The sequence below is a fragment of the Saimiri boliviensis genome, chromosome 7 (genome assembly GCF_048565385.1).
Source record: "Saimiri boliviensis isolate mSaiBol1 chromosome 7, mSaiBol1.pri, whole genome shotgun sequence".
Taxonomy (NCBI): Eukaryota; Metazoa; Chordata; class Mammalia; order Primates; family Cebidae; genus Saimiri; species Saimiri boliviensis.
In genome coordinates, this window is record NC_133455.1 from 11,536,418 (window position 1) to 11,559,290 (window position 22,873).

Consider the following 22,873-nt stretch of genomic DNA (forward strand, 5'->3'; position numbering starts at 1 on the left):
ACGTCTTTGATTCCTTGTGAGTTAATTTTTGTATATGGTATTAGGTAAGGGTCCAACTTCATTCTTTTGCATGTGGATGTGCAGTTTCCCCAGCATCACTGGTTGGAAAGGCTGTCCTTTCCCTATCAGATGGTCTTAGCCCTGTTCCCAAAAATCATTTGACCGTGCATGCCAGGGCTTCTTTCCAGGCTCTGTGTATTGATCTCAACATCACTTTTGAAGTTTTTCTTTTCTATTTTTGAGGAGAGAATTAATTTTTTTGCACTCTTTTGTTTTGTTTTGTTTTGTTTTGAGATGGAGTTTCGCTCTTGTTACCCAGGCTGGAGTGCAATGGCGCGATCTCGGCTCACCGCAACCTCCGCCTCCTGGGTTCAGGCAATTCTCCTGCCTCAGCCTCCCGAGTAGCTGGGATTACAGGCACGCGCCACCATGCCCAGCTAATTTTTTTTGTATTTTTAGTAGAGACGGTGTTTCACCATGTTGACCAGGATGATCTCCATCTCTTGACCTCGTGATCCACCCGCCTCAGCCTCCCAAAGTGCTGGGATTACAGGAGTGAGCCACCGCGCCCGGCCACACTCTTTTGATATATAAGAATCTGCTTGATTTTATAAATGTTGTCATTTTCACTTTTGTGTAATTCTTTCCTTTTTTTTTTTTCCAGGGAAGAGGAGGTATCCTGCAGTGGGCCTCTGTCCCAAAAACAAGCAGAATTTTTTCTTTCTCAACAGGTATGTTAATTCTGTAATTTATCATGACCTTCTCTTCTGGTCCTGTGACGTGGTCATGGCATAGGCCTGTTATGTGCGAAGGTTTCTTAGGGAATCTGTGTCAGCCTTTACTCTTGGTCCTCTCTGCCTCACTGACGATGCACTTGCAGCTTTGTGCCCCTTCCTATTTTGTGCATGATTTTATTTTTCTATTAAAATTATAATGCAGGTTCATTTAGTAATGGTATATGACTAACAGCCTAAAACCGTGTGATTTAAAAGACTTGCTTCCCTTCTCTCAACATTTTATTGTAAACATTTTCAGACATAGAGAGAGCCTGAAAAGCAATGTAGGGGTACCTATTACTTCAATTCTACAATTAATATTATTGTCCTATTTATTACTTATATAACCACCCTCTATCCAGCCACCATTTCATCTTTTTAAAAATAAATAATTCCAGTTGCAGATAGTAATATACTTTGCTCCATTCTCTCTTTCTTTTTTTTTTGAGACAGAAGTCTCACTCTGTCACCCAGTCTAGAGAGTTGCCCAGGCTGGAGTGCAGTGGCACAATCTCAGCTCACTGCAACCTCTGCCTCCTGTGTGCAAGCTATTCTCGTACCTCAGCCTCCCAAGTAGCTGGGATTACAGGCGTGCACCATCACACTCAGCTAATTTTTGTATTTTTAGTAGAGATGGGGTTTTACCACATTGGCCAGGCTGGTCTCCAACTCCTGACCTCAGGTGATCTTCCTAACTCGGCCTCCCAAAGTTCTGGGATTACCGGCGTGAGCCATGGCGCCCAGCCAAAACTGTTTTTTTCTTTTCTTTTTCTTTGCAACTGCGTCTCACTATGTTGTTGCCCAGGCTGGAGTGCAGTGGTGTGATCTCAACTCGCTGCAACCTCTGTTTCTTGAGTTTAAGCGATTCTTGTGCTTCAGCCTCTGGAGTAGCTGGGACTACAGGTGCACACCTCCACACCCAGTTAATTCATGTATTTTTAGTAGAGATGGGGTTTCACCATGTTGGCCAGGCTGCTTTCGAACTCTTGACCTCAAGTGATCTGCCTGCCCCGGCCTACCAAAATGTTTGGATTACACATATGAGCCACTGTGCCTGGCCACAGCCAAAGCTTATTTTTTTATTTTTATCTTTTTTGAGATAGAGTCTCACTCTGTCACCTAGACTGGTGTGCAGTGGCATGATCTCAGTTGCAGCCTTTGCCACCCGGGTTCAAATGATTCTCCTGCCTCAGCCTCCTGAGTAGCTGGGATTACAGGTGTGTACCACCACATCCAGGTAATTTTTGTATTTTTAGTAGAGATGGGGTTTTGCCATGTTAGCCAGGCCGGTCTTGAACTTGTGACCTCAGGTGATCCACCCACCTTGGCCTCTCAAAGGGCTGGGATTACAGGTGTGGGCCGCTGTGCCCTGCCAGAACTTTCTAACATAAAAGCTGTGGAATACTTCAGAAGCAAAGGCAGGAGAATCTCTTGAACCTGGGAAGCAGTGGTTGCAGTGAGCTGAGATCACACCACTGCACTCCATCCTGGGCGACAGGAACAAAACTCCGTCTTAAAAAAAAAAAGAAAAGAAAGCTGTGGAAGAAAACATGTAAGAGAAGATAATTTGATTTTCAGATAAAAATTAAAAGCATCTCCATGTCAAGACTTGTTTTAACATAATTAACAGGCAAACAGGACAGGCGTGGTGGTCCACACCTATAATCCAAGCACTTTGGGAGGCCCAGGTGGGCAGAACATTTGAGGTCAGGAGTTTGAGACCCAGCCTGACCAACATGGTGAAACCCTGTCTCTATTAAAATACAAAAATTAGCTGGGCATGGTGGCGTGTGCCTGTAGTTTGAGCGACTTGGGAGGCCGAGGCAGGCAAATTGCTTGAACCCATAAGGCAGAGGTTGGGTTGAGCCAAGATTTCGCCACTGCACTCCAGCCTGGGCGACAGAGCAAGACTCCCTCTCAAAATAAATACAGATATAAATAATTAAATAAATACGTAAGTAAAAGTTGAAAAAAATTAAAAGGCAAGCAAGAAAGTGGGAAAAAGTATTTACAATAAATATGACAGTGAAAAGGTTAATATTTTTGCTTTAGAAATCATATTTTCAGGATGGGCGCAGTGGCTTACGCCTGTATTCTCAGCACTTTGGGAGGCTGAGGCAGGTGGATCACCTGAGGTCAGGAGTTCAAGACCAGCTTGGCCAACATGGTGAAGCACTGTCTACTAAAAATACAAAAAATTAGCCAGGTGTGTTGGTGGATGCCTGTAATACCAGCTACTTGGGAAGATGAAGCAGGAGAATCTCTTGAATCCGGCAAGTGGGGGTTGCAGTGAGCCAAGATTGCGTCACTGCACTCCAGCCTGGGCAACAGAGCAAGACTCTGTCTCTAAAAAAAGAAGAAAAAAAAAAAAGAATCATATTTTCTGAGACTATTTGGTGATGAAACAAAGTTTACAGTATTAAAATAGTAGGAAGTAAAGTTACATATCACATTCTGATTTTGTTAAAAATATAATGTGTTGGCTGGGCAAGGTGGCTCACACCTGTAATCCCAGCACTTTGGGAGGCTGAGGCGGACAGATCATGAGGTGAAGAGATTGAGAACATCCTGGCCAACGTGATAAAACTCCATATCTCCTAAAAGTGCAAAAATTAGCTGGGTATGGTGGCGCATGCCTGTTGTTCCAGCTACTTGGGAGGCTGAGGCAGGAGAATCGCTTGAACCAGGGAGGCGGAAGTTGCAGTGAGCCAAGATCACACCACTGCACTCCAGCCTGGTGACCGAGTGAGATTCTGTCTCAAGAAAAACAAAAACGTGTTAAAAATATAATGTGTATACACAATACACATTTACAATAAGGCTGTATTATAAATTTAATGTGTATACACATTATATTTTTAACAAAACTAGAATATGACATGTAACTTATGTATATACGCACACACATACATACAGAACAAAGATAATATACACTAAAATGTTAATAATGTTTCTGGGCAGTGTGATTGCAGAAGATTTTTGTTTTCTTCTGTAGCTTTTCTGTATTTTTGGAGTTATTTTTCTCCATACTACACCTACATAATAATTTTTGTTTTTCTTTTGAGACAGAACCTTGCTCTGTCGTTGTGCTATGGTACGATCTCGGCTCACTGTAACTTCTGCCTCCCAGGTTCAAGCGATTCTTCTGCCTCAGCCTCCCGAGTAGCTGGGATTACAGACACTTGCCACCATGTCTGGCTAATTTTTTGTATTTTTAGTAGAGATGGGGTTTCACTGTTATCCAGGATGGTCTCAATTTCTTGACCTCAGGTGATCCACCCACCTCAGCCTCCCAAAGTGTTGGAATTCCAGGCATGAGCCACTGAGCCTGGCCAATAATTTTCCATAATGATATAAATTAACAATAGAATTAGAAATTATTTTTACTTAAAATTTTTTTTTTTTACATAAATTACTGTCTTTAAATAGAGATGAGGTCTCAGAATATTGCCCAGATTGTTCTTGAACTCCTGGACTCAGGCGATACTCCTGCCTCAGCCTCTGCCTGCCTCAGCCTCTGCCTCCCAAAGTGTTGGGATCATGTGCATCAACCACCATGCCCTGCCCTCAGAAATTACTTTACTTATAGAAATACTCATCAAGGTAAAATTGGAGTGAAGTGTCTATAACCCAGTTAAATATAAACATTTAATTTGCAGCTAATTTTCTACATATTTCATATAATTGTTGCTGATACCATTTGTATGAAACAAATATATAGGGGTAGGACAAGGCACCTGGCTCCCATAAGGCCCTATGCAGGCACTGGAAATACAGCAAGAAGTAAAGACGTTACCTGCCTGAAATGAGCTTACAGTCTGGGGTGGGGTCAGACTAGCAATTTTACTATAGTTTGATAGTGCTACAGGAAGGGCAAGTGCAGAGGGCTTATGGGAGCATGTAGGGGCTTATAGGATCTCACCTTATTTAGAAGGTGACAGAAGCAGGTGGCCCGGAGGATGAGCTAGGCGTGGGTGCGGGTTTGCTCAGCCTGGGGTAGCATGTGGCTGGGGAGTAATGGGTGGGAGGCTTCATGTTTCTGAAAGAGGAAACAGGGTTGTGTATGGTCAAGAGGAGAGCATGTGGCAGGGTCCACCTTCAGTGTACCTGGAGTGAGGGAAGCCCAGCTAAGCCTGGCGAGATGAGGGGCCAGAGCCTGAAGGACCTTTGTAGAAAAGAAAATAATCAGGTGATGCTAGTTAGTATATCTTTTCATATGTTTCTTGACCCTTTCTTTCTACTAAGTTATCATATTTAAATTCCAGGCCTCTTTGCTAAAGAATGATGAGACTAAGGCCCTCACTCCAGCTTCCTTGCAGAAGGAATTAAACAATTTGTTGAAATTTAATCCTGATTTTGCTGAAGCGGTAAGTCTTTTCCAGAATTTGTTGCTGAGTTGGAGAGGAATGACAAGCCTACTTTTTTTTTTTTTTTTTTTTTTTTTGGAGACAGAGTCTTGCTTTGTTTCCAGGTTGAAGTACAGTGGGGTGATCTCAGGTCACTGCAACCTCCGACTCCCGGGTTCAAGCAATTCTCCTGCCTCAGCCTCCCTAGTAGCTGGGATTAGAGGCACCTGTCACCACATCCAGCTAATGTTTGTACTTTTAGTAGAGAAGGGGTTTTACCATGTTGGCCAGAATGGCCTCGATCTCCTGACCTCATTATCTGCCCGCCTCGGCCTCCCAAAGTGCTGGAAATACAGGTATGAGCCACCATGCCCAGCTAATTTTTGTACTTTTAGTAGAGACGGGGTTTCATCGTGTTGGCCAGGCTGGTCTGATCTCGGGTGATTCCTCGGCCTCCCAAAGTGCTGGGATAACAGACATGAGCCATCATGCCCAGCCGAAATGACAGTTTTGAGGCTGAAAAACTCTTTACCTTTCTCCTCTTTTGTCAGTGTTTATTTCTTTTTAAAGTTCCAATAATGCCATTCCTTAATGGATTTTTTACTCGGAAAGTTTTCTTGATAATATTTGAATGTAAAAATGTGTCTATTTTGCTTCCTGGTAACTGAGATCTGCCTGTTAGGGAAGTTTCAGTGACTCAAAAAAAAAAAAAAAAAAAAAAAGAAAATAATTAACTTAGGAAACTAGTAAATCTCAATGTGTTTTAACTTGTACATTAATAAAAATTTTATAATTTGTATATGAATTCAGGTTTTAGGGTCTTTAATTTTGAATACTCAGTTTTCCTTGATATTTGAACTCAGTAAGGCCCACCATTCTCCTCTATCACCTATGTAACCAGTGGCAGAGTGGAATATATTTAAGATAAAACTGACACAAATACTAATGGAACTTCCATGCTTCATTTGTGGACTCCCACTAGGGGAATGTGTCTTGAAGCTGTTTTATTCTGCCTCTAGAGAAAAGATTAAGCTAAATTATGACCATCTTATTAGAAGGGCATGGGATACACTAGTGTTTGTAGCCAGTGAAACTCTCGGCAGTTGTCTTACCCAAGAGATAGTTACAGCACTCACAATACGTCAATTATTTCTTGTTTTAGCATTATCTCAGCTACTTAAACAACCTCCGTGTCCAAGATGTTTTCAGTTCAACACACAGCCTCCTTCATTATTTTGATCGTCTGATTCTTACCGGGGCCGAAAGCAAAAGTAACGGGGAAGAGGGCTATGGCCGGAGCTTGAGATACGCTGCTCTGAATCTTGCCGCCCTGCACTGCCGCTTCGGTCACTAGTAAGTTTATAATAGACTTTTGTCCATGCACAAATTGAATTAACTGATGACAATAAAAAATCTGCTATTTTGTGGAGGAAAAAAGGGGAAAAGAAATGGAAGAAATGAACTCCCAAATGTTAATTGTGATGCATTTTAAAAAATAATGTATTTTTTAAAAAGAAGAAAGAAACTCATCAACCTGGACTAGTCGATAACTTCCATAAAGGGAACTTTTTTTGCACTGGAACGAAGTTAATGAAAACCTTCTGCCTAAATAGTCTGCCCCCTGGTGTCATCATGTAACATTGCTGTCTTAGTGCCTGGCCTCTTTCATTGCTTCTAAGAACAGGCCATTCAGTGAAAAGGAAATTAGGTCATTAGACCAGAGAGTCTCTAAGGATTTTTTGGAGGTAAAAAATGGGGATGCAGAAGCTATTTTTAGTATTTCAAAAAGGCAAAAGGCAGTTGTGCCTTTACTGGATGAAAGACTATATAGGCTTACTAAAAGTCACGTTTGCTTTTGGATAGAATTCAGGCAGCTCAGTCAGGTGACACTGGTTTATACTGCTGCCTCGATATGCCTGTGTTTTTAATGACTAGAAATAGGAAAATTGATCAGATATTTTTTAGTAAATAGAATTAAGTAGATAAAACAACTTTCAGAACATGGAGACCATCTTGGAAATAATGAAATAATGTGAATAATGGTGAAAGGTGGGAAATTACTAATTGAAAGATCCCTTCACCCCCCTCCTGCCCTGTGGCTTTTTCCCAGTTGAGAGAAGTATGGTCTCTGCTATAGGCATCTTTGAATACAGACCATAGCGTGTATTAGTGGGAGTATAGTGTCCGTAGTTCAATAATTGAGACTTCTATCCCTTTCTCTGTGTGTCAGGCAACACCTAGGGAATTCTTTTTATTTCTGGGTGTCAGGTTTTTGTTTTTAAGAGACAAGGTCTCACTCTGTCACCCAGGGTGGAGTGCAGTGATGTGATCATAGCTAACTGTAACCTCAAACTCCTGGACTCAAGCAAGCAGTCCATCTCAGCCTCCTGAGTAGCTATGACTCAGGCATGCACCACAATGCCTAGGCTGGGCTCAAACTCCTGGCTTCAAGCAGTTCTCCCACCTTGGCCTTCCAAAGTGCTGGGATTACAAGTGTGAAGCACTGGGCCCACCCGGTTGTCAGGTTTTAAAAGGGACATGGACAAACAAGCTTGTGTGGGGAACCGTCTCAGGGTGTTGAGACATTCAAAGCTGTATCATATAAATAAGGAGGGAAGGAGGTGAGGTGTTCATCCTGGAGAAAAGTGTCTTATCCAAGCATGTGTTTGACATCTTCATGTAGTAAAAGGTCACATGAAAAGAGCTTAGATTGATCGAGGGTATGGTTACTGGACAAAATTGAGAGGTGGTAAATAAGTGTAAGTTAGAGGACAAAGTATTTCTGCTCATTGTAAGGAAGCAGTTTCCCTTTATAAAACCCTCTGAGGAAAGCATCAGTGGGGTGCTCAGGCCTAGACCAAGGGTGTCATTAAGGGCATTTAAACATCAGATTGATAGTTGTGTCCAAAAATGTTGAAGGCTCCTCAAAACTCTGTGATTTTTGTGAGAGTCCATGATATCTTGTAATAACTAACTTCTTTTGGTCTTCCCAGATTTAATAACCTCTTGATCAGAGCCTTTCATTTTTTTATGTACTCAAAAATAATAGTAATACCATTTTTAATATTTACCAGTAAACTGTTTAACTTAGTTAGGAACTGCTTCCCCTGGGGGTTAGAAATTTGTGTACAGCCTTCTGGATAGATACTAATAATCTTTTGATGAACAGAATTTCTTCTTTTTATTTTTAAAACTGTAGAGACGAGGTCTTGCTATGTTGTCCAGGTTGTTCTTGAACACCTGGCCTCAAGTGAGCCTCCCACCTTGACCTCTCAGAGTGCTGGGATTACAGGTGTGAGCTCCTGCACCCAGCTCAGAATTTGTTTATGTTTACAGTATTACCAATGGATAGACAGCTAATTGCACAGAATATAAATGAGGAAAGGTAGATTTTTATTAATGTGTACATTTTCCTTAATTCTTGATTTACTCAGGCCCAGGCTTCTTTGTTTCTGGTCCTGGATCTATGGGCCTAGGTAAATCTTTGTCACTTAGCTAAAAGGATTTCTTGAAAATCCTTGTAGTACTTTATTGAGCATTTACTGTGTACTAGGCACTAGGGATAGTTACTAGGGATACAGCAGTGAAAAATGAAAAAAAAAAAAAAAAACAACCCTGTTACAGAGCTTATATCAGGGGAGACAGGGAAAAAACAATGCTAAGCATAGCTGTAATATGTCTTGTAGTGATAGACCAGGATAAGGGGTTACAAAGTGGTGGTGAAGTGCTCTTGCTTTCCTAAGTAACATTGTTACTCCAGATACATGCATAGATCACCTACTCCTTTAATTTGTAAATCTCTGTTTAAATATAAAGGTAGCAGGTCAGCCCTCTTTGATCTCTGCCAACTTAATATTTGAGCAGAGATTTAAAGGGAAAAAAATTACACAAGTGGGACTCCTCAAAATACTTTTTAAAACTAGCTTTGGGCTGGGCACCATGGCTCGTGCCTATAATCCCAGCAGTTTGGGAGGCCAAAGAAGGAGGATCGCTTGAGGCCAGAAGTTCAAGACCAGCCTGGGGAACGTAGAGAGACTTTATCTCCTTAAAAAAATTAGCTGGGCGTGGTGGTGTGAGCCTGTAGTCCCAGTTGTTTGGGAGGCTGAGACGGAAGGATTGCTTGAGGCCAGGAGTTTACCAGCCTGGGGAACATAGTGAGACTCTATCTCTATTTAAAATAAAATTAGCCAAGCATGGTGGTGAGCTCCTTTAGTCCCAGCTACTCAGGAGGCTGAGGTCCATTACATGAGGCCAGGAATTCAAGGCTGCAGTGAGCTAGGATTGCGCCACTGAACACCAGCCTGGGTGATAGGTGGAGACCCTGTCTCTAAAAAAGTAGTTTTGAAAAAATGATAAAAGTAACAAATGCACATAGTAAGAAAAGAATTCAGATAATGCAGAAGGGAATGCCATGAAAACTAAAATACTACGTCCTCTCCTTGCCCTTCCCCTCAGCAGTGAACCTTTAAAATAAACATCTAAGGAGCAGAGATAAAAGCCTTTGCTTTATGCCCTTTTTGTAGAAATCCCCCTTAGAAGAGACATGGCCTGTATTTCCCTGTCGGTGTTTTTTGCTTCTGGGGTTGGGGCACGCCTCTGAGAGAATAAGCCTAGAAATAGTTACAGCTTCCAACCCAGAGACCTCCACTTGGATGACGGTTGTGTACAGATGACTTCCTGCTACGGTTGCTTATGCATGTTTGTGACTTTTAATGGGATATTATTAATGTTTAGTCTGTCATTAGTCAACAGGCAGAGCTCGCCCTGCAGGAGGCAATTAGGATTGCCCAGGAGTCCAACGATCACGTGTGTCTCCAGCACTGTTTGGTGAGGCCATCCTCTGGTCTTGGGAGTTTTGTTCATGGGTTGAGTTGGCCTTCACAAGGCCCTATTTGAATTGGGTTGTTTTGCAGTTGGAACAAAGATCTTCAGCAGCAAAAGGGAACTAGTTAGGTGCTCGTGGGAACTCAGAAAGGGCAACCTATCTATACTTGTCTTTCTTAATTCATGACATCTGTTTTGCTTTTGCCATATATCCGGTCTACAAAGTTTAATGCAACTTGCCACGAAAGAAGAGAAAACCTTTATTACATTTAGCACTGGCATTAACAAAAACATGTATCCTACACTTACTAACCGGTGAGATACTGTCCTGTAATAGCCAAATCACCAAGCACAAGTAGAACACAGAAGGTACTTGACAAGCAGCTGAGAATCTTACTTCTCAGTTAAAGGCCATATGAGGGCTTCATTTTTTTAATCTGAAACAACTGCCACTCAAAGGCTGTCAGGTGAAGCAGATCAGTGACTCGTTTATTTCAGTCTGGTTTTAATGGTGTTGATTTGTTTGACAGGTCTCATTTAGATTCTTGATATTTCTTGTATTTGAGATACAAGAAATGTCAAGTATTTTGTTCCTTTTAAATTATTTCTTATGAGCACATTGATATTTCACTAGAACATCAGCCATTGCCATCGTTATGATATATTTTGATGATTTCTCTTGCCAGAGCTGGCTTTATGTGCTGGGGCAGAAGAGATCCGATAGCTATGTTCTGCTGGAGCATTCTGTGAAGAAGGCAGTACATTTTGGGTTACCGGTAAGGCTCATCTTTCTGTGAGATTGTTTCCGTAAATGGTCGAGCCTTTGTCTCTTTTTCTGCCCACCTCTGTCATGAACCAGCAATAGATTTAGAATGGGTTTCAAAGCGTGGTTTTATTCTTGGCAGTTTCATACGACTTTAATTATTAACCACTAAATTCTGTGTGGTAGGTTTCTCTCTGTTCCCTGTATTCTAATAACATCTGTGGAAGTTCCCTTCATCAATTCGATGAGAGATCTTTGTTTAGTTTATTGAGCAACATTAATTTAGCACATAGTCACTTAGAAAATTTTAGCAAAGGATTTTTTTTCTTTTTTTTTTTTTTTTAGACAGAGTTTTGCTCTGTCGTCCAGGCTGGAGTGCAGTGGCATGATCTTGGCTCACTGCAGTCTCCACCTCCCTGGTTCAAGCAATTCTTTGCCTCAGCCTCCTGAGTAGCTGGGATTACAGGCGCCCACTACCACGCCTGGCTAATTTTTTTGTATTTTTAGTAGAGACAGGGTTTCACCATCTTGGCCAGGCTGGTCTTGAACTCCTGACCTCTTGATCTACCCATCTCAGCCTCCCAAAGTGCTGGGATTATAGGTGTGAGCCATGGTGCCTGGCAAGCAAAGGCTTATTTTTAAACCAGGGATTGGTGAACTTTACAGGCCTTGGGCCAAATCTGGCTTTCTGCCTACTTAGGGTCTTCAAGCTGAGTGGATTTTACATTTTTAAGTGATGGGAGAAAAAAATCAACAACAGAGAAGAAATATGTGACAAAACCAAATGTGGCCTGAAAAAATCTAAATTATTTACTCTTTGGCCCTTTATAAACAGAACAAGTTTGCTGATCCTTGTTTTAAACAGTAAACAAAGCCAGGAACCAGTAAACCTGACAGGCAGATTTATCCTTTCTCATTTTGACTGACAGGGAAGGCCATGAATTGCAGTCCTCAATGACATACACAGAGGGGTATTGAAAAGGCATATCTGGCCGGGTGTGGTGGCTCACACCTGTAATCCCAGCACTTTGGGAGGCCAAGGCTGGTAGATCACCTGAGGTCAGGAGTTCGAGACCATCCTGGCCAATATGGTGAAACCCCGTCTCTACTAAAAATACAAAATTAGCTGGTGTGGTGGCACATGCCTGTGATCCCAGCTACTTAGGAGGCTGAGGCAGGAGAATCACTTGAACCTGGGAGGTGGAGATTGCAGTGAGCTGAGATTGCGCCACTGTACTCCAGCCTGGGCAACAAGAGAAACTCCATTTGAAAAAAAAAAAAAAAAAAAAAAAGGCATATCTACACCCATGAAGCACAAGCTTGGAGAACCTTATTTTCTCTCAGAAACACCTACTGAAAACGAAACCATAGGAGTAGGACTGCTTAAGCATTCTGTCTCATGAAGTTTGTGACAGACTTCAGTAAAATGGAAAGTAATTATGTGTAATTTAATGTATACCTTGAAAATCTATAACTTTCCCATGTGATTCACTTAGATGTACAGAATTGATTATAATGACAAAAATGGTTCCTCAAAGTCAGTGTAGGCTTAACTATGATTTTTGCCATGAATTTAAGCTGGCATTTTTTAGTTGAGCTTTCATCCTTGAAGATGACACCAAAAGTTAATGACAAGATAATTCTGTTGCTCATGATAGGCATCCTTTTTTGATCTCCTATTACATATGTGCGCAGCACTGTTTGACATCTATTATTTCATTGTAATCCTTACGATAATTCTTTATGATAGGTTTGATGCCCATTTTACAGATGAGGAAGCTGAGGCTTAGCTAAGAAGCTAAGTGACTGGCCCTAAGTCACACAGTAAGTAGCAGAGGCAGTGTTTAAGTCCAGGTCCATCTAATGCTAAAGCCCTGCTGGCTCTTTCCCGTATAACCTCTGCCTCTCTCCCAGACCCAGTTTTTCAGGAACACATCTCGTATGGATCAGGGTTAAGGCCAGGTTGTAGGTACTTTCCTTTTAAATAGTGCTGTCACTGTGCATGTGCTGAAATGTGAAATCCACCACATTTCTGAAGAGCAAAACAAATTCTGTCATGTAATCTCTATCTTGGGTCGTGGGTATATCTGTCCCCTTAGTACCTCGCCTCCCTGGGAATACAGTCCCTTGTTCAACAGAGAGCTTTTGCTGGGAAGACGGCAAACAAGCTGATGGATGCCCTAAAGGACTCCGACCTCCTGCACTGGAAACACAGCCTGTCAGAGCTCATCGATATCAGTATTGCACAGAAAACGGCCATATGGAGGCTGTATGGCCGCAGGTAGGTCTCCCAAGGCCCCGAGGGTGTGAATCCTTTAGAAAGAAGCAGGAGCTAGCAAACTGGTTCTGTGAAAGGCCATACACACAAGATTTCCCCCACTTGGGTAGACGTTGTTCCTGCAGAGGATTAGACAAAATGTTTTAGACGATAAAATACAAAATGCTTTAGACTATAAAACATTCTGTATTTTGCACAAACTGAAAAGTTGTCTCCCGTGCATGTTCCTTCTTACTCCTCCCAACCACTCTGTGAGGTAATGGGTGGGTGTTCTCCATGTCAGGAGAGTAAACCGAGGTTCACACATCTGGTCTACCTGAGATGGCAAACATAGTTAACAAGTGACAAAGGACTCAAACCCATGTCATCTGACTCCAAGCACCAGGCTCCTCTGCTTTGTGGCAGGAACCTTTCTTCCTGTTCATAGGAGGCATGATCCATAGTTGCTCTAGTTTGAGGGTACCCTGAACCCCAAAGCTATCGCGTAAAGGAAGTTGCTTTTCTGTTAACCCAGGTGTTTCCTGTAGAATATTTTCAGCCTCTTGCATACTTTCCCATTTAGCCACTTATAGCCTCGAAGTAAACATTGTTGCCGGATTTTAATCCTGGAGTTCTGTTGCTGCCTCACCCCTCACTTAGACAGGCTGTTTCTAGGAATTCAGTAATGAAAGGAAGTGCCTTTTTTACCAGTCTTGTTTTTGTATTTCAGATAATTTTTTGGCACGGTGTGCTCTGAAACAGCTGCAGACACTGGCCACTGCTTACATTGCCAGAGCAGCCTGTGCCAGGATGGCATCGGGTCTGAATTTACCCGTGAAAACTAATTCACATACTGTGACTGCAGGGAACCTGGGGTGGGGGTGGGGGGTCTGGGAGCGCACACTCCCAGCTGTGCCCTAACCATGACGTGTCTCCTCGGGCTGCACATCCAGGATGCTCTTCTGCTTTTCTTATGCTAAGGGCAGGGTTGCTGGCACTGGGAGGCAGTGGCTCCCAAGAAAGCCAGCGCCTGCAAGGGGTTTGGCTTTATGCCTCCACTCAAGATAGCTGATGGGCATGGCCCAGGGGAAGCCAGGCCTGCTGCTGAAAGGAAATCCTGTTCCCTCTCCCCACCCAGCACCATGGCGCTGCAACAGGCCCAGATGTTGCTGAGCATGAACAGCCTGGAGGCGGTGAACGCAGGCGTGCAGCAGAACAACACGGAGTCCTTTGCTGTCGCACTCTGCCACCTCGCAGAGCTACATGCGGAGCAGGTAGGCAGGTGGCCAGACCCATGTGCTTCTGGGGCAATGGAGGCTCTACCGTTTCTTTCCTCTAGTGCTTGAGAAAAGCACTGGCCACGTCTTGGACAGATCTGCTGGATGCTGTGGCTGAAACAGTGAAATCCCACCAGTGGAAGTGGACCAAGCATGGAGTCTGCAAAGTTGGTTGAACTTAGGGTCTTTTTTGGCATCAGTGAAGGGAATTCTAAGAGGTCAGCTAGTTTCACATACTAAGGAAATAAATAAAAAGGATTCTTTGACATTTAAGGTAGTAGAGGTTTGTGTGTTTTAGGAGAGAGGAGAGTATAATAGAAGCATAACTAAAATCATAATATAATAACTAACGTTTGTTGCAAATTGGTTCTGTGCCAATCCCTGTGCCTCTTGTATGCGTACCGTCTTATGGAATCCACTTCATGGGTCAGGTTTGTTGTTATCCCCATTTCACAGAACAAAAGACTGAGGTCCTGGGACCTAAATCATGTACTTAACACCCGTAAATGTCAGAGTCGGGTCTCCAACCCAAACCTGGTTGACTCCAAAGAAGGACAGTGGGAATGGGGCATAGTCTTGATGACTTGCACCCCAAGTAATTTTATGAGATTCTTGTTATAAAGGATCATTAAAGTATTGCTTGTGCTACTGTAGGCTTTATCTTCTCCTTGTTCAAAATATCTTTCATGGGAACGAGTAAGGGAAAGCTATTTTATCTAAAGCCCTCTCTCTCACTAAACACTGCTGCGACAATCCAGACGTTTCCTTGATATTTTTCTCTTCCTCTTTGTGATATCTGTTACTGTTAGATTGCATCATAACACTCAACATTCCCTAACTGCAGCCTAAAGATTTTTGGGTGGTTTCCACCCCTTTCAGAAGTCTAGAGATACTTCCCTGTAGCAAACATGTTAGCATTTGACATGGCTGTGTACGCTGAGGGGTGGATGGGCCCTGATTGATGGGTTCCACGGCGCCTTTACCTCTGCTTTCTTCCCGTGCCTGGGAAGCACCACCCATGTTTTCTGAGGTTGAAAGGGCTTGCTGGTTGCCTTCCCCTGGCAATGTTGCAGGTCTGTCTCTTACTTGTTTCTTCCTGTTCGTGACACTGGCACCCCCTTAACATCACTTTTCTTCCTTTCCTGGTGCCATGGATAAGAGGAGCATTTGGTAATGAATGAGTCAGTGAACATATTGAGGTATTTAGCTTTTTTGAGACAGAGTCTCGCTCTGTTGCCTAGGCTGGAGTGTAGTGGCACGATCTCACTGCAGCCTTCCCAGAATTGCTGGGGTTCAAGCAATTCTCATTTCTCAGCCTCCCAAGTAGCTGGGACTACAGGCACACACCACCATACCCAGGGAATTTTTATATTTTTAGTAGAGATGGGGTTTCACCATGTTACCCAGGCTGGTCTAAAACTCTTGGCCTGAGGGATATGCCTGCCTCAGCCTCCCAAAGTGCTAGGATTATAGGTGTGAATCACCACACCTGACGAAATTATTTTCCTTCCAAAGTACTAGGATTACAGGTATGAGCCACTGCACCAGGAAAAATCATTATTTTTTTCACTATTAGAATGGAAAACTACTTTACAAAAACCTTAGACTTGGTTCAGTTCTTTTTTATTTTTTTAATTTATATTAAAAAAAATTTTTTTTCGAGAGGGAGTCTCATTTTGTCACCCAGGCCGGAGTACAATGGCATGATTTCGGCTCACTGCAACCTCCACCTCCTGGGTTCAAGTGATTCTCCTACCTCAGCCTCCCAAGTAGCTGGGATTACAGGCATATTGCTACCAAGCCCAGCTAATTTTCGTATTTTTAGTAGAGATGGGGTCTCACCATGTTGGCCAAGCTGGTCTCAAACTCCAGCCCTGAAATGATCCACTGACCTCTGCCTCCCAAAGTGCTAGGATTACAGGCATCAGCTACCGTGCCTGGCCAATTTTTTTTTTTTTTTTTTTTTTTTTTGAAACAGGGTCTTTATCACCAGGGCTGGTGTGCAGTGGTGTAGTCACAGCCAACTGCAGCCTCAGTCTTCTGGGCTCAAGGGATCCTCCCACCTCAGCCCCCTCAGTAGCTGAAACTACTAGAGCATGCCACCACATGGCTAATTAAAATATCTTTTTGTAGAGATGGAATCTTACTATGTTGCCCAGGCTAGTCTCAAACTTCTGGGCTGAAGCAGTCCTTCCATTTCAGCTTCACAAAATGTTGGGATTACCACATCCAGCCTATTTTTATTTTTTTAAGAGGTGGGGTCTCACTGTTGCCCAGGCTAGAGTGCAGTGGCCCTATCATGGCTCACTGCAGCCTTGAACACCACCTTATCCTGCCCAGTAGCTGGGACTGCAGGTGCACACCACCTCACCCAGCTAATTATTTTAATTCTTGTTTCTTAGAGATGGAATCTTCTATTTTGTGTTGGCTGGGGTGGCCTTGAATTCCTGGCCTCAAGTAATCCTCCTGTTCTGGCCTCCCAAAGTGTTGGAATTACAGGTGTGAGTCACAGTGCCTGGTGGCTCAATTCTTTAGCCTTGTAACTTTATCCAAGGCCGTTTGTTAGAATTTTGTGTTTTTTCGTGGGAGTAAGAACCTAAAAAGTAACCATGCTCTTTGGGTCTGTATGAATAATGCCATCTTCATCCCCCTTCCACCTCTGGGCTTATGTGAAAAACCTGCTGATGCGATCATTGTTTGGCTCCAACAGCCAAGGTGTGTTAGGAAGCTTTTTAGTATACAACTAGAAGGTAGCTGCCTTTTTAAGTCCGTCCTTTATCCCTTTATTATTTATATTATTTTTTATTTTTATTTTTTTCCGGCCCTGGTTCTTGCTGACTTTATCCCTTTCTTTAACTTGCCTTAGATCTTTCCGGTTTTAGAACATCAGTCATGTGGATATACTTCCTGGGCTGATGAATGTCACATTTTTAACTGGACAAGTTAGACTCGCACCTGTGAAATTAAGTTTGGCCAGCTGCAGAGAAGGCAGCTTTATCATGAGTCTCCAGTTACTCTTTTATTTCTCTTGTATCTGCTTCTGAAACTTTCCTCCAAGTAAACGGGATGCTGCACTTTGTTTTGTGGTATGGGAGTGATTGGGGTTTCAGTGAGCCTATAAATACATCATGGGGCTCAGAACGGCTTTCCTCTAACAATCCAGAGGAGGTGAGTGAATTGTTTTCCTAAGATAACCATTCTCCTTTGCTCTTTCTGTGTAATTCTGGCTCATCTTATATCATTCTTCTCTCAGCTTCAGGAATTGCAGGTCACAATGGGAATGTTTTTGGGGGACACTGCAGGATCTATATCCCCATGTCCAACTCCCTGTGACAGTCATGAAAATAATTGGCGACACTGGTCAGTTAAAACTATAGGAATAATGACCTTTTATTGTAATTCAATGTAATTTCTGCTTATTCACTTCAAATAAAAGTTGACTTGTGGCCTGAGGTTCTAGGTAGACAAAAAGTACATTACCTCATGAAATGATTGGGACAAGTTGAAAAGATTTTAGGATCAATAAGATAAACCTCCCGGCTGGGCACTGCTTCTCTTTATACCTATAATTCCAGCACTTTGGGAGATTGAATCAGGTGGATTGCTTGAGCCTCATGAGTTTGAGATTAGCGTATGCAACATGGCAAAACCCCGTCTTGACAAAACATTCAAGAATTAGCTGGGTGTGGTGTGTTGTGGCACATGCCTATAGTTCCAGCTACTAGAGAGACTGAGCTGGGAGGATTGCTTGAGCCTAAGAGGCAGAAGTTGCAGTGAGCCAAGATTGCACCACTACACTCCAGCCTGGGCAGTACAGCAAAACTTTGTCTCAGGAAAAAAAAAAAAAAAAAAAAAGATAAACATCTCAACAATGTAAAAGTGTAAAAAAGTCATAAATGGGCTGGGTGCCACCAGTGACTCACAGTTATAATCCCAGCACTTCGGGAGGCCGAGGTGGGCAGATCACAAGGTCGGGAGTTCAAGACCTGTCTGGCCAACACAATGAAACCCCTGTCTTTACTAAAAATACAAAAATTAGCTGGGCGTGGTGGTATATGCCTGTAATCCCAGCTACTCAGGAGGCTGAGGCAGGAAAATCACTTGAACCCTGGAGGCAGAGGTTGCAGTGAGCCGAGGTCGCGCCACTGCACTCCAGCCTGGGCGACAGATCTAGACTCTGTCGCAAAAAAAAAAAAAAAAAAGTCATGAACGTATATTCACAGAAAAAGTATGGCCCCAAAACATGAAAACATTTCAATCTAGTCATTGAAATTAAATTTAAAGTAGTTAGGGTACTACTTTCACAAAATAGGCAAAGATGCTTCAGCATTAGGGGAAGGAAAGGGAAGAGAGTTCTGGTATGAAAGTACTTGGTACATTTCTAGAGGGTAATTAAGTAATATATCTCAAAGAACTTAAAAGTGCCTGTCATTTCTACTTCTAAGGTTGTTTTTGTATTTTGTTTGTTTTGAGATGGAGTCTCGCTCTGTGGCCCAGGCTGGAGTGCAGTGGCACGATCTTGGCTCACTGCAACCTCTGCCTCCTGAGTTCAAGTGATTCTCCTAGCCAAGGCAGGAGAATAAGTAGCTGGGATTACAGACGTGTGCCACCCTGCCCGACTAATTTTTTTGTATTTTTAGTAGAGATGGGGTTTCACCATGTTGGCCAGGCTGGTCTCAAACTGCTGGCCTCAAGTGATTAGCCTTCCTTGGCCTCTCGAAGTGCCAGGATTACAGGTATGAGCCACGGCGCCTGGCCTACTTCGAAGATTTTATGCTAAGGAAATAATTGGACAAGTATGTAAAGCTGTATGCACCAAGATATTCATTATAGTATTTTTTAAATAGAAAATATTAGAAATAACCAAAATATCAAAAACTAGGAGATTTTCATGTACCATAACTGATTTACCCGATAAATACTATGATGATGTAGATTTGTATTTATTGACATTGAAAGATTTATTCATTCAACAAATATTCATTGGGTGCCTACCATGGGGTAAACAGTATTATAAGTAATTTATAAAAATACATGTAAGTCAGGCACGGTGGTTCACACCTGTAATCCCAGCACTTTGGGAGGCTGAGGTGGGCAGATCACCTGAGTTTGAAACCAGCCTGGTGAACGTGGTGAAACCCCATCTCTACTAAAAGTACAAAAATTAGCCGGGCGTGGTGGCATGAGCCTGTAATCCCAGCTACTTGGGAGGCTGAGGTAGGAGAATCGATTTAACCTGGGAGGCAGAGGTTGCAGTGAGCTGAGATTGCACCACTGCACTCCAGCCTGGGCAACAGAGTGAGAGTCTGTCTCAAAAATATATGTATATATGTATATACACACACACACACACACACTTATTTTTGGAACATGTATATATTTTTAATTTATGTGCATAAAAGGAATATAGAAGGAGATATACCACAACATTAACTGTGATTATCTTTTCTAGGATTAAAAGTAATTTGTCAGCTGGGCACAATGGCTCAGGCCTGTAATCCCAGCACTTTGAGAGGCCTAGACGAGGGGATTGCTTGAGGCTAGGAGTTTGAGACCAGCCTGGCCAACGTGGTGAAACCCCACCTCTACTAAAAATACAAAAATTAGCTGGGCATGATGATATGCACCTGTAATTCCAGCTACTTGGGAGGTGGGGGGCTGAGGCATCAGAATTGCTTGAACCCGGGAGGAGAAGGTTACAGTGAGCCAAGATCACGCCACTGCACTCCAGCCTGGGTGACACAGCAAGACTGTCTATAGTCCTAGCTACATAGGAGGCTGAGATGGGAGAATTGATTGAGCCCAGGAAGTTGAGGCTGCAGTGAGCTCAGATCAAGCACTCCAGCCTAGGAAACAGAGCAAGACCTTGTCTCCGATTAAAAAAAAAAAAAAAAAAGAAAAAAGTAGTTCCTCTGTTCTTGTTTACATGTGTTTCGTGTTTTTCTAGAATGGATATGTCTTACGTGTGTAATTTAAAATTTAAAAAAATTTATTAGAGTGTTTAAAAATGGCCCTTAGAAATTTGAGTCTCTGACCAGCATCTCTCAGGTTGCTGCATCAAGAACAGGTGCATCTGTCACGATCTGTGCATGATAGAGCAAGTGTGACTTCAACACAGGTTATGCTGATCAAATTGTGTCTTTCTATTTTAGGGATGTTTTGCTGCAGCTTCTGAAGTGTTAAAGCACTTGAAGGAACGATTTCCACCTAATAGTCAGCACGCCCAGGTAATCTGCCTTTTGCATGGCATTAGATTTATTTACGATAAGAATAGTTTTTATTATAATATAAAGTGGGATATAATCTCCTCTCAGAAAAATAATATTGAGCTGAAAAGGAACTTGTCAATGGATGGTTACAAGTACGATATTATTTATACAAAGCTTAAAAACACAGGCTCATACTCTGTTGTTTAAAGACAAGTGTATATGTGGTAAACGTGTATATGTTATAAAAGTATAAAAAAACATGAATGAGAATGATAATTATCAAATTGAGTGCCTACTTTGAAAAAAGAGAAGGGGAAGTAGAATTTGCAAAGGACTTCATTAGTATCTAATAGTGTATGAAGCAGATAAAGCAAAATGTGAGTTGACAAAGTTGATGGTTGGCACACATCTGTTTGCTATTGTATTTTCTGTGTATGTGTATATTCTCACATACTTGAGATATTTAAAACATTTTTAAAATACCCCAAAAAAGAATGTGTGTGAATTATTGTAAGGATATTTGTTAAGCAATCAAAGATACTTTTATATACTCATTGAATAAGGTGAACATTTGCCAATTTGTACTTAATTGTGTTTTTTTTTTATTAGTTATGGATGCTGTGTGATCAAAAAATACAGTTTGACAGAGCAATGAATGATGGCAAATATCATTTGGCTGATTCGCTTGTTACAGGAATCACAGCTCTCAATGGCATAGAGGGTGTTTATAGGTAAAAAACCTTGAAAACTCCAACCCCAGAATAAAATAATTGCTAAATGATTTTGTTTTTGTTCTATATGTGCATTAACTTATTTATTTTAGCTTAGAAAAAAACCTTTTTTTCTTATTTATTACTGAGAATAAGAAAATACAGATAAGCAGCGGGGCGCAGTGGCTCACACCTGTAATCCCAGCACTTTGGGAGGCTGAGGTGGGCAGATCACTTGAGGTCAGGAATTCAAGACCAGCTTGGCCGACATGGTGAAGCCCCATCTCTACTAAAAATACAAAAAATTAGCCAGGCATGGTGGCAGGTGCCTGTAATCCCAGCTACTCAGGAGGCTGAGGCAAGAGAATCACTTGAATTCATGAGGTGGAGGTTGCATTGAGCCAAAATCATGCCATTGCACTCCAGCCTGGGCAACAGAGTGAGACTCTGTCTCCAAAAAAAGAAAATATAGATAAGCAAAATGAAGAAAATAAGCATCTCCCAGAGATAATCATTAACATGCTGTTACCTGTAATTCCAGGATTTTTCCTACATGCATATATGAATGTGTGCATACACGGCATGCTCTCATACATGCTCTTACACACACATTCATACACACGCTTTTTTCTTTCAGCAAAAATTAAATCAGGCTGTTCTTCCCTTTGAGAAGTTTATAGTCGAATAAATAGCGATTCTTACCCCCAAAGTGACTAGTTAAAACACTTGTGTTCATTTTGATCCTGTTTCAGGAAAGCGGTTGTATTACAAGCTCAGAACCAAATGTCAGAGGCACATAAACTTTTACAAAAATTGTTGGTTTATTGTCAGAAACTGAAGAACACAGAAATGGTGATCAGGTAAGGGGTCTCTTGTGCATTCACGGAGATGTGGTGGTGGATATTCTCATCCTTTGTTTTCCTCTTTACGGTCAGTGTCCTGCTGTCCGTGGCAGAGCTGTACTGGCGATCTTCCTCCCCTACCATCGCGCTGCCCATGCTCCTGCAGGCTCTGGCCCTCTCCAAGGAGTACCGGCTACAGTACTTGGCCTCTGAAACGGTGCTGAACTTGGCTTTTGCGCAGGTAAGCCTATCTCTGTTTTTATAGCACATATTTGTGCTCAAGAGCTGGTGAGTCTCTGACTACTTTTGAGTATTGAAAGGGTAATAAGGAGTTTTCATTTGTTCTTATTGAAGTCTGGAAAGGTAGTCTTCATGTACAAGCCCTCCAAGGAAGCCTGTGGAGGTGTGAACCTGGTGACAAGCTGACACCTCCCAGTGGCACTGGCTTTCCTGAGCTGTGTATTCAGTAAGGAGGACTTGCCTCTTCAGTGAGGACACCTGCATCATATTAATGATTAGCTGACACAGAGTGATGCTTGATTCAGCAGCAAGGGGATGTGAATAAAGAAGTGAGGAACACAGCTGTTTGTTCATTGAAAGCTTTTGGAAATCAAATTGTATTTTATGTTTGTTTTCTTTCTCCCCCAGTAAAAGCTACGAAGGAACTGACTCTTCATTTTCATTTATATTCCCTGGTACCTTATAGGACCTACACATAGAAGGCTTTCAATAAATATTAATCAGTGATGAGTGAAGTTTAAACTCACTGGAAGACTTTATTAATTAAAATGGAGGTTCTCCAAACTGGCTGTTCTTTAGAATTATTGTGGAGATTAAAAAAATATCTTTATACCTGAGGCCTTGCCTCA

The 22,873-nt window shown here is 42.2% G+C and overlaps 1 protein-coding gene across 2 annotated transcripts in view; it reads left to right on the forward strand.

The window, feature by feature from the left end:
* The window catches only part of ANAPC5 (anaphase promoting complex subunit 5), a 46,207-nt gene that overhangs the window by 12,140 nt on the left and 11,194 nt on the right, over positions 1-22,873 (forward strand). Inside the window, exons 5-15 of one of the 2 annotated variants that reach the window (XM_003932167.3) lie at positions 665-731; positions 5,042-5,143; positions 6,285-6,475; positions 9,868-9,949; positions 10,633-10,722; positions 12,809-12,990; positions 14,105-14,240; positions 20,396-20,470; positions 21,062-21,183; positions 21,915-22,022; positions 22,098-22,245. In XM_003932167.3, coding sequence (XP_003932216.1) covers positions 665-731; positions 5,042-5,143; positions 6,285-6,475; positions 9,868-9,949; positions 10,633-10,722; positions 12,809-12,990; positions 14,105-14,240; positions 20,396-20,470; positions 21,062-21,183; positions 21,915-22,022; positions 22,098-22,245 — 1,303 coding nt within the window. The remainder of the gene's footprint in view (positions 1-664; positions 732-5,041; positions 5,144-6,284; positions 6,476-9,867; positions 9,950-10,632; positions 10,723-12,808; positions 12,991-14,104; positions 14,241-20,395; positions 20,471-21,061; positions 21,184-21,914; positions 22,023-22,097; positions 22,246-22,873) is intronic. The other variant, XM_010342792.3, reaches the window with a different exon arrangement.